The sequence below is a fragment of the Chiloscyllium plagiosum genome, chromosome 16 (assembly GCF_004010195.1).
Source record: "Chiloscyllium plagiosum isolate BGI_BamShark_2017 chromosome 16, ASM401019v2, whole genome shotgun sequence".
Classification (NCBI taxonomy): domain Eukaryota; kingdom Metazoa; phylum Chordata; class Chondrichthyes; order Orectolobiformes; family Hemiscylliidae; genus Chiloscyllium; species Chiloscyllium plagiosum.
The window spans coordinates 32930259-32946619 of NC_057725.1; the positions used below are offsets into that span (position 1 = coordinate 32930259).

Sequence of the window (16361 nt, forward strand, 5' to 3'; positions counted from 1 at the left end):
ACCCAACCCCCAAACCCCATCCAACACCGCCCACCCCAAAAACCCTGTCCAACACCACTCCCCCACCTGCCCCCAAGCCCTGTCCAACACCACCCCATCGTCCACCCTCCAAACCCCATTCAACACTGCCCCTCGCCCGCCCCACCAGCACATCCCATGCGTGGAATTCATTTCCACGGAGTGCAATGGAAGCCGGGACGCTAAATGTCTTCAAGGCCGAGATTGATAGATTCTTGTTGTCTAGAGGAATTAAGGGCTACGGGGAGAACACTGGTAAGTGGAGCTGAAATGCGCATCAGCCATGATTGAATGGCGGAGTGGACTCGATGGGCCGAATGGCCTTACTTCCACTCCTATGTCTTATGGTCTTATGGACCCTCGTCCACCCCCACCCCCTGCCCCACATCCACCCCCACCCCCTCTCCAGGGCAGCCGGACTGGATACCAATGACAAGACTGCTGCTGCTGCTGTCTTTTGGGGGTTGGGGGGGGTTGAGTCTCCTAATAGTAAATACACACACACATACACACAACCTTTTACTGCGACTTTTTGATAGGTTTCATGTTTGCTCTATACAAGATCATATTAGAGAGATTATCTGGGGAAGTGGTGGGGGGTGGAATTCAGGGTACCTGCCTGTGTAGAATTCCAGTGAAAGTGTGTGAAAAGAGAGAGAGGCGGTGGGAGGTCAGTGACTTAGAGATGGTGCCTGCACTCCCATCAGTCCAGGACTGTTCTCGGCCACACTTTTAATCAATGTAATCAAAAGACGCAATCAGTGCTGGACACACATCTTTGATGTAATGTTTCTGTGGGGACCTCAAGAACCCCTTTGGATAATCTGATTTTCGGATAATTGATATTCGGATAATCGAGGTTCCTCTGGACATCGACAAAAAACTGAGGAAGAACTGGAAGCTTAAGTGACCTTTCGGATTAGAGAGTGTATGAAAGGTTATTGTAACTTTTTTCCTTATTAAGTTGAGACCGTTTAGCATTGGTACCTGCGAGTGTTTGCCATGATTTGACCGCTGCAGTATTGTGGGATACCTGGGCAAATACGTTTATAATATTTTGGTTGGAGTTGTCTAACTTGTTTCAGGAGGAACTAGACAACACAAGACATAAAATATTGTGGCTACATGGGCATATCAGGTGCTAGGAATCCTGTCATGAATCACTCACCTTCTGATCATCTACAAGGCACAAGTCCAGTAGTATGACTGAATACTGTGCATTCTGGATTAGTGGTGCTGGAAGAGCACAGCAGTTCAGGCAGCATCCAAGGAGCAGTAAAATCGACGTTTCGACAAAAGCCCTTCATCAGGAATAAAGGCAGAGAGCCTGAAGTGTGGAGAGATAAGCTAGAGTAGGGTGGGGGTGGGGATACTGTGCACCACACCTATCTGGGTGGGTGCAACTCCAACAACAATCAAGAAGCTTGACACCATTCAGGACAAAGTATGCAAACATTTACTTGCCCCACCTGGAAGCTCAGTAGCAGCAGTGCTGAGTGTACACAGTGCAGAAATTCATCAAGACCTTCGTCAGCATCTTCCAAACCCATGACAACTCCCATATAAAAGGTCAAGGGAAGCAGATACATGGAAAGACCATCATCTGTAATGTCGGATTGTGTTCAAATAACAACCGAAATTGGTGAGTGGCGAAAATCACCGCATTTATTCAGCAACTGCAAGTAGAATCCTGAAATACAGTCATACACTAATCTTTTTATAAACAGCTCTTACATATATACAAATCAAATTACCATTGTGTTCCATTGTTTTTTCTATAGTTCACAAAGATTTGAGGGCCTTCTCTCCTGGGAGACAGGAGTTGGGTTAAAACACGTATGGAAGGAGCTGCCAGAGGAAGTGGTGGAGGCTGGTACATTTGCAACATTTAAAAGGCATTTGGATGGGTATATGAATAGGAAGGGTTTGGAGGGATATGGTTCGGGTACTGGCAGGTGGGACTAGATTGGGTTGGGATATCTGGTCAGCATGGACGGGTTGGACCGAAGGGTCTGTTTCCATGCTGTACATCTCTATGACTCTATGTGCTAAGTGCTGGCTGTTACTTCTGATGGGATTTTGAGTGTCTGCCCAGTCTGCTTGCAATATTAAGAGGTGCAAATCCTTTTGCCTTTTGTCTTTTAAGTTAGTAAATGTTAGTAAACAATACTAGGCCAATATGTTCTAAATAAGTTAAAAATTGTACCCATACTTAATGAAAGAATAAGGAATAATATCACAGCTGGGTTGTGAGATTTGTTTACTATTTGCTGATGTGAGTTTAATTCACTCATACAATTTCACTTCAGAACTGTTTTGACAGCTAGTTTCTGAAAAGGATAATGACCCAGTTAAAAGGTATTTAACAAGTACATACTAATTGGAGAAACTGTTTGATGTTCTATTATCTAGTCAGATCTGGGATACTGCTAGTAAGGTCTGATTAACATTATAGTCTTTTGCGGAGATTTGATGGAGATGGTATTGTTTCTGATATTGACACCTACTCAGAGGTAGTCATGATTTGGAGATGTTAGTGCTGGACTGGGGTGGGCAAAGTTAAAAATCACACAACACCAGGTAATAGTCCAACAGGTTTATTTGGAAGCACTAGCTTTCTGAGCGTTGCTCCTTCATCAGGTGGTTGTGGAGTATAAGAACGCAAGACTACAGTATATACTTTCCGTTTCATCACACTGTAAACTTTTGCTATAAACTTCCACAATACCCAGCAGTAGAAATTCATAATAAAAAAAAACAACAGGTTGATTGAAGTTGAGATTTCGTGCAGTAACAAAAATAGAAATGTACAGAGTCTGTGAATGTTGTCCACCACCTTTCTTCATATTTAAGTGTCTTGTTTCTGGAATATATCTCATCTTAACTTGAATCATTGTCTGTGTGAAGAAGAAAAATATGAAAATCTGAACATAATCCTCAACTCTTAACATAAACAGATTTTTTTGAAAGTATGTACCTAATTTTAGTACCTTAGACTAATTTGCTATGAAAGCAGACAAAGATGGTATGGCTTACCCATTGCTGAGCAGTCTCTGAAAAACTAACAATAACTTTAATGGATGAACCTGTACAGACTGCACCCAGCTTGAACAAAACCATTCAAATCAACAAGAGATGCTACTGATTTGGGAGTTGGAGAGTTCTCCTGTAGGATGATGAGGCTGGAATAGAGAAGCCTATGGTTTAATTTTCAAAAAAGATGGATCAACATCAGAGTTGATATTAGAGCACAAAGCATAGAACAGTACAGCACAGCACAGGCCCTTCAGCCCTCAAAGTTGTGCTGAACTTTTATCCTACTCTAAATTCAAACTAACCTTCATGCCCTACATTTTACTATCATTCATGTGCCTGTTCAAGAGTCATTTAAATGTCCCTTAATGTATCTGACTCTACCACCACTGCTGGCAGTGCATTCCACGCACCCACTACACTCTGTGTAAACAACCTGTGTAAAGAATCAAGAATTCCTGCTGAAGGGCGTTTGCCCAAAACATCGATTTTCTTGCTCCTCGGATGCTGCCCAACTCTGCATCCCGTCAATATCCCATTGCACCCTCCAACAGTCCTCCACACTAACCACAACTCTACCAACCTTCATGTCATCGACAAACTTACTAAGCCACCCTTCGACTTCCTCATCCAAGTCATTTATATAAATCAGAAAGAGCAGAAATCCCAGAATAGATCCCTACAGAAATCCACTGGCCACTGAGTTCCAGGCTGAATACTTCCAATCTACTACCATCCTCTGTCTTCCATGGACCTGCCAATTCTATATCCAGACAGCCAAATTTCCCTGTGTCCCATGCCTCCTAACTTTCTGAATAAGCGTACCATGGGAACCTTATTAAACGCCTTGCTAAAATCCATATACACCACATCCACTGGTCTACCTTAATTAATGTGTTTTGTCAAACCCTCAAAGAATTCAGTAAGGTTTGTAAAGTATGACCTGCCAGTCACAAAGCCATGCTGACTATCTCTAATCAAGCTGTGCTTTTCCAAATAATCATAAATCCTGTCATTCAGAATCCTCTACAATAATTTGCGCACCACCGATGTACGACTGACTGGTCTGTAATTCCCAGGGTTATCCCTACTCCCTTTCTTTAACAAGGGAGAAAACATTCACCAGCCTCTAATTATTTGGTACTACACCAGTGGAGAGTGAGGATGCAAAGATCATAGCCAAAGTCACAGCAATCTCTCCCCTCACTTCCTGTAGTAGTGTTGGGTATATCCCGTCTGGTCCGGGGACTTATCTATCCTCATGTTTTAAAAAATTTCCAGCACATCCTCCTTCTTAACATCAACCTGTTCAAGCATATCAGCCTGTTTTACATTGTCCTCACAAACAACAAAGTCTCTCTCACTACTGAATACTGAAGCAAAGTATTCATTAAGGACCTCCTTTACCTCTTCTAACTCCAGGCACAAGTTCCCTCCACTATTCCTGATCAGCCCTACCCTCACTCTGGCCATCCTCTTGTTCCTCAAATAAGTGTAGAATGCCTTGGGGTTTTCCTTAATCTTACCTGCCAAGACTTTTTCATGACCCCTTCTAAGTCTCCTAAGCCCATTCTTTAGATCCTTCATGGCTACCTTGTAACCCTCTAGAGCCCTGTCTGATCCTTGTTTCCTCAACCTTAAGTAAGCTTCCTCCTTTCTCTTGACAAGATGTTCCACATCCCTTGTCATCCAAGGTTCCTTCATCCAACCATCCCTTCCTTGCCTCAGTGGGAGAAACCTGTCCTAAATAACCTCCACGTTTCTGTTGTGCATTTCCCTGAGAATATCTGCTCCCAATTTATGCGCCACAGTTCCTGCCTAATCGCGTTATAAGTCCCCTCCCCCAATTAAATACTTTCCCATACCGTCTGCTTCTATTCTGCTCCATGACAATAGTAAAGGTCAGAGAATTGTGATCACTATCACCAAAATGCTCTCCCACCGAGAGATCTGACACCTGGCCTGGTTCATTGCCAAGAACAGAATGCAATATGGCCTCCCCTCTCATCACTCTATCTACATATTGGGTCAGGAATCCTTCCTAGACACACCTGACAAAATCTATTCCATCCAACTATTTGCACTAAGGAGGTTCCAATTGATATTAGGGAAGTTAAAGTCAACCACGATACTAACCCTGTTACTCCTGCACCTTTCCAAAGTTCTCCTCCCAACCTGGTTCTCCATGTCTCTGTTGCTAATGGGGGATCTGTAGAAAACTCCCAATGAAGTTATTGCTCCTGATTTCCACCCATAATGACTCAGTAGAAAACCCTCCTCAATGAACTCTCTTTCTGTAGCTGTTGTACTATTCCTGATTAGCAATACAACTTCTCCATTTCTTTTACCTTCCTCCCTATTTATATTGAAACATTTGAATCCTGGAACATCCAACATCCATTTCTGCCCCATGACATTCAAGTCTCTGTAATGGCCACAACACTGTAGTTCCAAGTACTGATCCATGCTCTAAATTCATCACTTTCATTCCTGACATTTTTTGTGTGAAAATAAACACACTTCAAACCATAATGCTGATTGCAGCTTAGCCCTATTAACTGTCTATCCTTCCTCACAGACTCTCTGTATGCTGTATTTGCCTGTTCACCAGCTACCCCATCCTCCGATCCATAGCTCCTGTTCCCATTACCCTGTCAAACTATTTTAGTATTGAAAAAAAAGCATTGGTGGCATTTGCTCTTCAACACTCCAAAATTTATTTTCAACATGGGAACTTTAAAACTAAATAGATTATAATCCATTCACATTTGAGGAATAACTCAAAAATAAGACACCAAGGTTATTCAGGTGGTGCTTAGATCTACAACCGTTTAACGTAAAACAATATACATACTGCCAGGAAAGAAAATGTAATTGCTAATGCTTTACCCTGAGTGTAACTGTTGTAAGTTTGAAAGCGTGACCAAGCAAGTTGAATAGTAATTAAGAATAAGGTGGGAGGAACAATGAACAGCTGTGAGTTTGCGTTTTTGTAATTGTTTAAGTGTGACTAACCTTGTCATGAAATATATTTTTTTAAGAAATGCTGCTTCTTTTTGATGGTGGAAGCATGTTAGAACCCTCGCTGGCCTTTCACTATTTTTGTTTTATTTTTTGAACTATCACAGAATCAAAGAAACTCTACAAAGTTGGAAGCAGGCCATTCAGCTCATTGACTCCACACTGACCTTCTGATCAGCAACCCACCCAGACCCATACCTCTCCCCTCTCCCTGTAACCTGCAATTCCCATGGTTAATCCACCTAGCCAGCACATCCCTGAACAATACAAGCAATTTAGCATGGCCAATCCACCTAACTTACAATCTCTGAACTGTGGGAGGAAGCTAGAGAATCGGTGCAAACTCTACGCATCATGTTGTGAGGTGGCAGTGCTAACTATTGTGCCACCTGCTGCCCCTGTTTTTGACACTCTTCCCAGAATTCTTCACAGTGATGCCAAGAATGCCAGGACACTCTTTCCAGACTGTGTCACTGAGATACTGAATACAGGAATCTCTTCAATTTGGTTCAGAGATATGAACTGGGAACTTACGAACTCAGTCACATTGATAACATAAGTAATTGTTAAATGTCTTCCTAAACAGCATTCATCGTCTGAGAACAACAAACTGATATTCATCTGCTTTGCTTCCATTGACCTCTAACAATTGTGTGGATTCCATGTGCTCCCCTCAAAACACAGCAAATATCTCCTTTTTAATTTATTCACCAAGACCACAAGTTCTCTTGCCTGCTGAATAATGTTGTGCTTGCTATCTCACACAGTTCAATCATTGTTTAAAGTGTTAGAGCACAACATTATTTTAGAAATATGTGCACCATTTTGGCATTGGCAATATAAAGCCATGATAGGAGTTGGGGATTGTCCTGAAGTAACTCTTGTCTCTCACAATATAATGACATGCTGACACATGCAGCCCATGAACGAGTTGGATGTTGTTGACAGCACACTGAAATCAAATAAAGCAGCAAGTAGCAAAAATGTACATTGCACCTCTGATGTCAATGCAAGGATTAAACATGTACTGTTATCTCAATACCAATTTATTGACCAAATTCCACTGTCAGAATTTTGCTTTCCATCAGATCTTGCACACAACTACATTTTAATTCATCACATTTTTAAATTGTAGCAACTCACCTTTCTCTGTTGAGTGATCCACTTCTTTTCCATTCCCAGCAGTGCCATGAGAATTTTCAGACTCCTCCTGTAATTCTTGAAGTAACAAAATAGATTGTGAAGACCCAGCAACACATGGGAGTAGAAAGTGCCACGTCAGTGCTTTAGTCCAATAATGACATTCACGTGTTAACTTGGGTTCAATATAATGAATTTGATAATTTGGTGATTCAAGTGGTCCTGGAATGCACTTGCTCAGTATCTGAAAGTGGTCAAATCATCGTACAAATCATGTACTTTGTTCGAGGACAGATCAGATTTCTCAGATTAAAATGTGCTCTGTTCTGGAATTTGTAAACTACCCAAATGTGATGGTATCTATGAAAATGATCTTTTTATTAATACTAATATTCTGGAGTTTCCAAGATGGAATTTGCTCAATAACAGGAACGAGGGTTCATCACAACACAATGTGACTCTGACACAGAGACAAAGGTGTGGAATGACGTACATAATAGCTGCAACAATCTTGCAATTTGGTCAAGAAAACGGATGGGAGATCAAACCTCAATAACCCGACAAAGAGAATGTGTATTGAACGATCTACGTAAGATTTGTTCCCATAGTGCAAAGGACCAAGTGGAAATGTTTTCTGAAGAGTGTTCAGAATGTGGATTTTTTGGAAAAAGATTGTGCAGTCATTCATCAGATCAGAGCAGAATTTTATTTTCCTATATAATTGCACTAATTTGTGCACTAACAATATGAGGCCACTGTACAAGTTGGAGTGTATGTTTCAGTAACATTTTTCTCTTGCAATATACGGTCCTGCTGATGCATGAACCTAATGAACAGAATGAATTTCATTGACAGAAAACTGAAATCAGGCAATGCAACAGGCAGCAAAAATGTACAGTGTGTCTGTGATGCAAAGGCAATAATTAAAACATACTGTCATCTCAATACCAATTTTCCAGGGCTTGATCAGATTCAGTCGTGACACTTTTGTATTTCATCAGGTACTTCACTCATAATTATTTGGAATTGGTCACACTTTTAAATCATTGCATCTAACCTTTCCAGCTCGAGTGATTCTTTGTGTCTTGGTTTGTATTTGTAGCATTACTTTGTTGATGTTTAGTGAAATTCAGGGATCCATATCGTCAAAAAAATACAAGACAGGCAATGTAAACCCAGCAACATAATGGTGTAGAAAATACATTGATAATGCTTTTGTGTGACCATGAATTTCACACATGTTCATCTGAAGTCAGTCCAACCACATTGATGACCACATAATGCTATTTTTCAGATCAGTGATGCACTGACGTTCTCTTAATTATTGCAGAGCTGTTGCTCACTCTGTGTATTACACTTGATAATACTTTTGATGCCGTTCATTTACCTAAGCCAACTATTCTTTGACAAATTCTATTAGTTGGTGATTCAAATGATCCTGGCATGCAATTGTGAAATGTCTTGAAGTGGTGAAACCATTGAAGAAATTATGTCGCTGACAGCACCTTGAAATTAAGTAATGTGGCAGGCTGCAAAAATGTACAATACACCTCATTTGCAAAGGCAAAGTTAAAACATGTGCTGTCAGGTCCATAACAATTTATCAGGTCTTGAAAAAATTCCATTGTCCATTGCATTAGGTCAGGTCTTTCACCTAGATGATTAGTTTTCAAAAAGTTGCATTTTTAAATTGTAGTAACTCACATTTCTCTTTTGAATCATCCACTGCATTTTGTTTTCCATTCCCAAAACTACCTTCATGTTTCTCAGAGACATTTTGTGATGTTGCGTCATCATCATCATCAAAAAATAAAGCAGACAGTGCAAACCCAGCAGTGTTTGCGAGTATGAACTACATTAACAATGCTTTTGTGTGATCATGAATATCACATAAACTTTATTTGAGTTCAGTGCAGCTATCCCTATGGACAAATGATGTTACTTTTCAGATTAGTGCTGCATTACGGTTCTCTCAGTTATTGCAGAGCTATTGCTCCCTGTGTGTATTACGCCCCAGTCTGCTGTTCACGCTATCCATTTGCCAGACGCAACTATTGCGTGAAGATATTTTATTACTTGCTGATTGAAATGGTCCGAGGATGCACTTGTGAAATGTCATGAAGTGGTTAAATTATTGAATTAACCATATAGTTGTGACATTTTACTTTCTCCACCCGCGTCTCAAACCCAATGCCTAGTGAAAAACCGAGTGCAGGCTACCTCAGACATGTTAACCATTGATGAAAGTGTCAGGGGACATGTTTGTTTTACAAGTGATTGCACTAATTTGTGAAGAGACAATGTAAGGCCACTAACGGAACTGGAGATTCTCAAAAAGTAAGTTTTGCCCCTTGAAACATAAGGACCAGCTGATGCATGCAGCCAAGGAATAACATGCATGACGTTGAGAACAAGCTGAATTCAAGTGTTGTGACAGTTGGGAAGGATGTACAATACACTACATTTGCAAAGGCAAAGTTTAAACATGTATTGTCATCTCAATACCAATTTCTCAGGTCTTGAAGAAATTCCACTGTCAGAGTTTTGCATTACGTCAGGTCTTTCAGCCAGGTGATAACTTTTGAATTTACGTTTTAATCACATTTTTAAATTGTCGCAACTCACCTTTCTCTTTCGAAACATCCTCTGCACTTGGTTGTCCATTCCCAACAGAGGCTTCGGGTTGTTCAGAGACTTTCTGTGATCCTGCATCATCATCATCAAAACATAAAGCAGACAGTGTAAACCCAGCAGTGTTTGTTAGTATGAACTGCATTAACAATGGTTTTCCGTGACCATGAATTTCAAACTAAACTTATTTGAGTTCAGTGCAGCTGTCTTGATGAACAAATAATGCTACTTTTCAGATTAGTTCTGCATTAATTTCTCTCAATTATTAGAGCTGCTGTGCACGGTGTGTATCATGTCCTCATCTGCTCTTTATTCCCTCCAATTACCTGAGTCAGCTATTGTATGATGGATTCTATAAGTTGGTGATTGAAATGGTCCTGGCATGCACTTGTGAAATGTCTGGAAGTGGTTAAATCAGTGAATAAATCATTTCATTTGGTGTAAGGATAGATCCGTGAAGTTCACAGGAGAAAATGCAATCAGTTCTTGAATTTGAGAAGGCAGATGATTACCTCACCCACGTGTTGACAACTATGAAACTATGTCTTTGCAAAAATGATATTCTGGCATTTCCAAGATGGAATTTGCTCAAGATTTGCCATGTGGGGCGAGTATACAAAAATCTGGCATATAGAAGTTGTGCTGAATAATGTACGCTGTATTTGCAACAATAGTGTAAAGGACGAAAAGTGGAGATGCTTTCTGAAGGCTGTTTCAGTTTGAATATTTTGCAGAACAAGGTGGAACTCCACCAGGTACAACGTGGTAAGTAAACCTGCTTTGGTGCAATGTAGAACCCAGTATTGCTGATGGCTGTATCTGTCATTTCACAAAGAGACCAACCTGTCACTATTTCGCTTCCAGGCAGCTTAGCGGGCTAAGGTTCCCCTGAGTGCTGATGCTGTCACAGACACAAAGATGGGTTTTGCCATCAGGAACATGGTCATGGATTACATTAAAATTTGTACATATTTCCCTTTGAGTCCATGCATATTGAATGTTACTGATTTCTAGACCAACGGCTTTCATCTAATATAGCTGACCATAGTTCTGGGAAATCTCTGTACTTTGGAAATCATATCAAATGTTAAAAGGTCATTGAAATACGTACAAAGACTTGAACACTGCATGCTCGAATACCTGTCAGTATTTGAGGGCTTTATGTTGTTTGTGCAGGAATTCGCACAGTGTTCAGTGAGTGACTCAGGAGTTAATCAGGCAGATTTGGACTGATTATTGGGAGTTGGATGATGGCAATGTCGTGAATGGTTGGGACAAAATGGTTTCTCCAAATGAAAATATTAACATCAACAACATGAGTGAGATTGTTAAAGATTTTCCTGAATATCATTCGTGGTCCAATGACGACATTGCAACGTTCACCAGCTCTGCTCCCATAGGCCTCTAAACACCTGTGTGGATACCACATGCTCCGTTATCAGGACAACACATCCCTCCTTTTTACTTTCCCCACCCGCATCTCAAACCCAATGTCTAGTGAAAACCTAGTGCATGTTACCTCAGACACATTAACCATTGATGAAAGTGTTTTCCAAGTGATTGCACTAATTTGTGAAGAGACAATGAAAGGCCACTAACAGAACTGGAGATTCTCAAAAAGTAAGTTTTGCCCCTTGAAACATAAGGACCAGCTGATGCATGCAGCCAAGGAATAACATGCATGCTATTGAAGGCACACTGATTTCAAATGTTGTGGCAGGTGGGAAGGATGTACAGTACACCACATTTGCAAAGGCAAAGGCAAACTTTAAACATGTATTGTCATCTCAATACCAATTTCTCAGGTCTTGAAGAAATTCCACTGTCAGAGTTTTGCATTATGTTAGGTCGTTCAGCCAGATGATTACTTTTGAATTTACGTTTTATGTGGGGTGAGTACACAAAAATCTGGCATACTGAGGTTGTGCTGAATAATGTACACTGGATTTGCAACAATAGGGCAAAGGACGAAAAGAGAAGATGCTTTCTGAAGGCTGTTTCAGTTTGAATATTTTGCAGAACAAGGAGTAACTCCACCAGGTACAACATGGTAAGTAAACCTACTTTGGTGCAATGTAGAACCCAGTATTGCTGATGGCTGTAGTTGTCATTTCACAAGGAGACCAAACTGTCACTATTTCGACTCCAGGCATCTTAGCGGGCTAAGGTTCCCCTGAGTGCTGATGCCGTCGCAGACACAAAGATGGCTTTTGCCATCAGGAATATGGTCATGGGTTACGTGAAATTTGTACATATTTCCCATTGAGTCCATGCATATTGAATGTCACTGATTTCTAGACCAAGGTTTTTAATCTAATATAGCGGACCATAGTTCTGAGAAATCTCTGTACTTTGGAAATCATATCAAATGATAAAAGATCATTGAAATGTGTAGGAACATTTGAATACTGCATGCTCGAATGCCTGTCAATATTTGAGGGCTTTATGTTGTTTGTCCAGGATTTCGCACAGTGTTCAGTGAGTGATTCAGGAGTTAATCAGGCAGATTTGGTCTGATTATTGGGAGTTGGATGATGGTAATGTCGTGAATGGTTGGGACGAAATGGTTTCTCCAAATGAAGATAGTCACATCAACAACATGAGTGAGATTGTTAAAGATTTTCCTGAATATCATTCGTGGTCTAGTGATGACATTGCAACATTCACCTGCACAGCTTCCATAGGCCTCTAAACACCTGTGTGGATACCACATGCTCCGTTATCAGGACAACACATCCCTCTTTTTTACTTTCCCCACCCGCGTCTCAAACCCAATGCCGAGTGCATGCTATCTCAGACATGTTAACCATTGACGAAAGTGTCAGGGGACATGTTTGTTTTCCAAGTGATTGCACTAATTTGTGAAGAGACAATGTAAGGCCACTAACAGAACTGGAGATTCTCAAAAAGTAAGTTTTGCCTCTTGAAACATAAGGACAAGCTTATGTATGCAGCCAAGGAATAACATGCATGCCATTGAGAACAAGCTGAATTCAAGTGTTGTGACAGGTGGGAAGGATGTACAGTACACCACATTTGCAAAGGCAAAGTTTAAACATGTATTGTCATCTCAATACCAATTTCTCAGATCTTGAAGAAATTCCACTGTCAGAGTTTTGCATTACGTCAGGTCTTTCAGCCAGGTGATGACTTGTATTTACGTTTTAATCACATTTTTAAATTGTCGCAACTCACCTTTTTCTTTCGAGTCATCCTCTGCACTTGATTGTCCATTCACAACAGAGGCTTTGGATTGTTCAGAGACTTTCTGTGATCCTGCATCATCATCATCAAAACATAAAGCAGACAGTGTAAACCCAGCCGTATTTGCGAGTATGAACTGCATTAACCATGCTTTTCCATGGCCATGAATTTCACACAAAATCTATGTGAGTTCACTGCAGCTGTGTTGATGAACAAATAATGCTACTTTTCAGATTAGTTCTGCATTAATTTCTCTCAATTATTGCAGAGCTGCTTTGCACGGTGTGTATCACATCCTCGTCTGCTATCATTCCCTCCATTTACCTGAGTCAACTATTGTATGAAAAATTCTATAAGTTGGTGATTGAAGTGGTCCTGGCATGCACTTGTGAAATGTCTGGAAGTGGTTAAATCAGTGAATAAATCATTTCATTTGGTGCAAGGATAGTTCCGTGGAGTCCACAAGTGAAAATGCAATCAGTTCTTGAATTGGAGAAGGCAGATGCTTCCTTAGATTAGATGACTTACTGTGTGGAAACAGGCACTTCAGCCCAACTAGTCCACACCGACCCTTCGAAGCGCAAGCCACCCAGACCCATTCTCCTACATTTACCCCTTCATCTTACATGGTCATGGGTTATGTTAAAATTTGTACATATTTCCCTTTGAGTCCATGCATCTTGAATGTTACTGATTTCTAGGTCAAGGGCTTTAATCTAATATAACTGACCATAGCTCTGGGAAATCTCTGTACTTTGGAAATCATATCAAATGATAAAAGGTTATTGAAATGTGTACAAACACTTGAACACTGCATGCGCGAATACCTGTCAGTGTTTGACAGCTTTATGTTACTTATGCAGGTATTAGCACAGTGTTCAGTGAGTGACTCAGGAGTTAATCAGGCAGATTTGGACTGAGTATTAGGAGTTAGATGATGGCAATGTTGTGAAAGGTTGGGACAAAATGGTTTCTCCAAATGAAAATATTCACATCAACTACATGAGTGAGATTGTTAAAGATTTTGCTGAATATCATTCGTGGGCTTGGAACGACATTGCCACAATCATCTGCTCTGCTTCCATAGGCCTCTAAACACCTGTGTGGATACCACATGCTCCATTATCAGGACAACACATCCTTCCTTTTTACTTTCCCCACCCACATCTCAAACCCAATGCCTAGTGAAAAACCTAGTGCATGTTACCTCAGACATTTTAACCACTGATGAAAGTGTCAGGGGACATGTTTGTTTTACAAGTGATTGCACTAATTTGTGAAGAGACAATGTAAGGCCACTAACGGAACTGGAGATTCTCAAAAAGTAAGTTTTGCCCATTGAAACTTAAGGACCAGCATATGTATGCAGCCAAGGAATATCATGCAAGCTGTTGAGGGCACACTGAATTCAAATGTTGTGGCAGGTGGGAAGGATGTACAGTACACCACATTTGCAAAGGCAAAGTTTAAAAATGTATTGTCATCTCAATACCAATTTCTCAGGTCTTGAAGAAATTCCACTGTCAGAGTTTTGCATTACGTGAGGTCTTTCAGCCAGGTGATTACTTTTGAAGTTACGTTTTAATCGCATTATTAAATTGTCACAACTCACCTTTCTCTTTCGAGTCATCCTCTGCACTTGGTTGTGCATTCCCAACAGAGGCTTCGGGTTGTTCAGAGACATTCTGTGATCCTGCATCATCATCATCAAAATATAAAGCAGACAGTGTAAACCCAGCAGTGTTTGTGAGTATGAACTGCATTAACAATGCTTTTCCGTGACCATGAATTTCAAACTAAACTTATTTGAGTTCAGTGCAACATTCTTGATGAACAAATAATGCTACTTTTCAGCTTAGTTCTGCATTAAGTTCTCTCAATTATTGCAGAGCTGCTGTGCCCGGTGTGTATCATGTCCTCATCTGCTGTTCATTCTCTACATTTACCTGAGTCAGCTATTATATGAAGAATTCTATAAGTTGGTGATTGAAATGGTCCTTGCATGCACTCGTGAAATGTCAGGAAGTGGTTAAATCAGTGAATAAATCATTTCATTTGGTGTAAGGATAGATCCGTGGAGTTCACAGGAGAAAATGCAATCAGTTTTTAAATTTGAAAAGGCAGATGATTACCTAGCGCATATGTTGACAACTATGAAACTATGTCTTTGCAAAAATGATATTCTGGCATTTCCAAGATGGAATTTGCTCAAGATTTGGCATGTGGGGCGAGTACACAAAAATCTGGCATATAGAAGTTGTGCTGAATAATGTACGCTGGATTTGTAACAATAGTGCAAAGGACAAAAAGTGGAGATGCTTTCTGAAGGCTGTTTCAGTTTGAATATTTTGCAGAACAAGGAGGAACACCTCCAGCTACAACGTGGTAAGTAAACCTGCTTTGGTGCAATGTAGAACCCAGTATTGCTGATGCCTGAATCTATCATTTCACAAGGAGACCAACGTGTCCCTGTTTCGCCTGCAGGCATCTTAGCGGGCCAAGGTTCCCCTAAGTGCGGATGCTGTCGCAGACACAAAGACGGCTTTTGCCATCAGGAATATGGTCTTGGGGTTCTATGAAAATTGTGCATATTTCCCTTTGAGTCCATTCATGTTGAATGGCACTGCTTTCTCAACCAAGGGCTTTCATCTAATATAGCTGACCATGGAAATCTCTGTACTTTGGAAATCATATCAAATGATAAAAGATCATTGAAATGTGTAGGAACACTTGAATACTGCATGCTCGAATACCTGTCAGTATTTGAGGGCTTTATGTTGTTTGTGCAGGATTTCGCACAGTGTTCAGTGAGTGATTCAGGAGTTAATCAGGCAGATTTGGACGGATTATCGGGAGTTGGATGATGGCAATGTCGTGAATGGTTGGGACAAAATGGTTTCTCCAAATGAAAATATTAACATCAACAACATGAGTGAGATTGTTAAAGATTTTCCTGAATATCATTCGTGGTCTAATGATGACAGTGCAACATTCACCTGCTCTGCTTCCATAGGACTCTAAACACCTGTGTGGATACCACATGCTCCGTTATCTGGACAACACATCACTCCTTTTTACTTTCCCCACCCGCATCTCAAACCCAGTGTCTCGTGAAAAACCTAGTGCATGTTACCTCAGACATGTTAACCATTGATGAAAGTGTCAGGGGACATGTTTGTTTTACAAGTGATTGCACTAATTTGTGAAGAGACAATGTAAGGCCACTAACGGAACTGGAGATTGTCAAAAAGTAAGTTTTGCCCCTTGAAACATAAGGACCAGCTGATGCATGCAGCCAAGGAATATCATGCATG

General features: G+C 40.6%; 1 protein-coding gene across 20 annotated transcripts in view; it reads right to left on the minus strand.

Annotated features, from left to right (window-relative positions):
- Positions 1 to 2808: 2808 nt before the first annotated feature.
- The window catches only part of LOC122557768 (ribosome-binding protein 1-like), a 62295-nt gene continuing 48742 nt past the window's right edge, over positions 2809 to 16361 (minus strand). For 17 of the 20 annotated variants that reach the window (XM_043705768.1, XM_043705752.1, XM_043705765.1 and 14 more), the window contains 5 exons: positions 14660 to 14740; positions 13039 to 13119; positions 9838 to 9918; positions 7216 to 7290; positions 2809 to 2915 (listed from right to left, as the gene is read on the minus strand). In XM_043705768.1, the coding sequence (XP_043561703.1) occupies positions 2899 to 2915; positions 7216 to 7290; positions 9838 to 9918; positions 13039 to 13119; positions 14660 to 14740 (335 nt within the window). In that variant the 3' untranslated portion in view covers positions 2809 to 2898. The remainder of the gene's footprint in view (positions 2916 to 7215; positions 7291 to 9837; positions 9919 to 13038; positions 13120 to 14659; positions 14741 to 16361) is intronic. The other 3 variants (XM_043705767.1, XM_043705758.1, XM_043705763.1) reach the window with 2 other exon arrangements.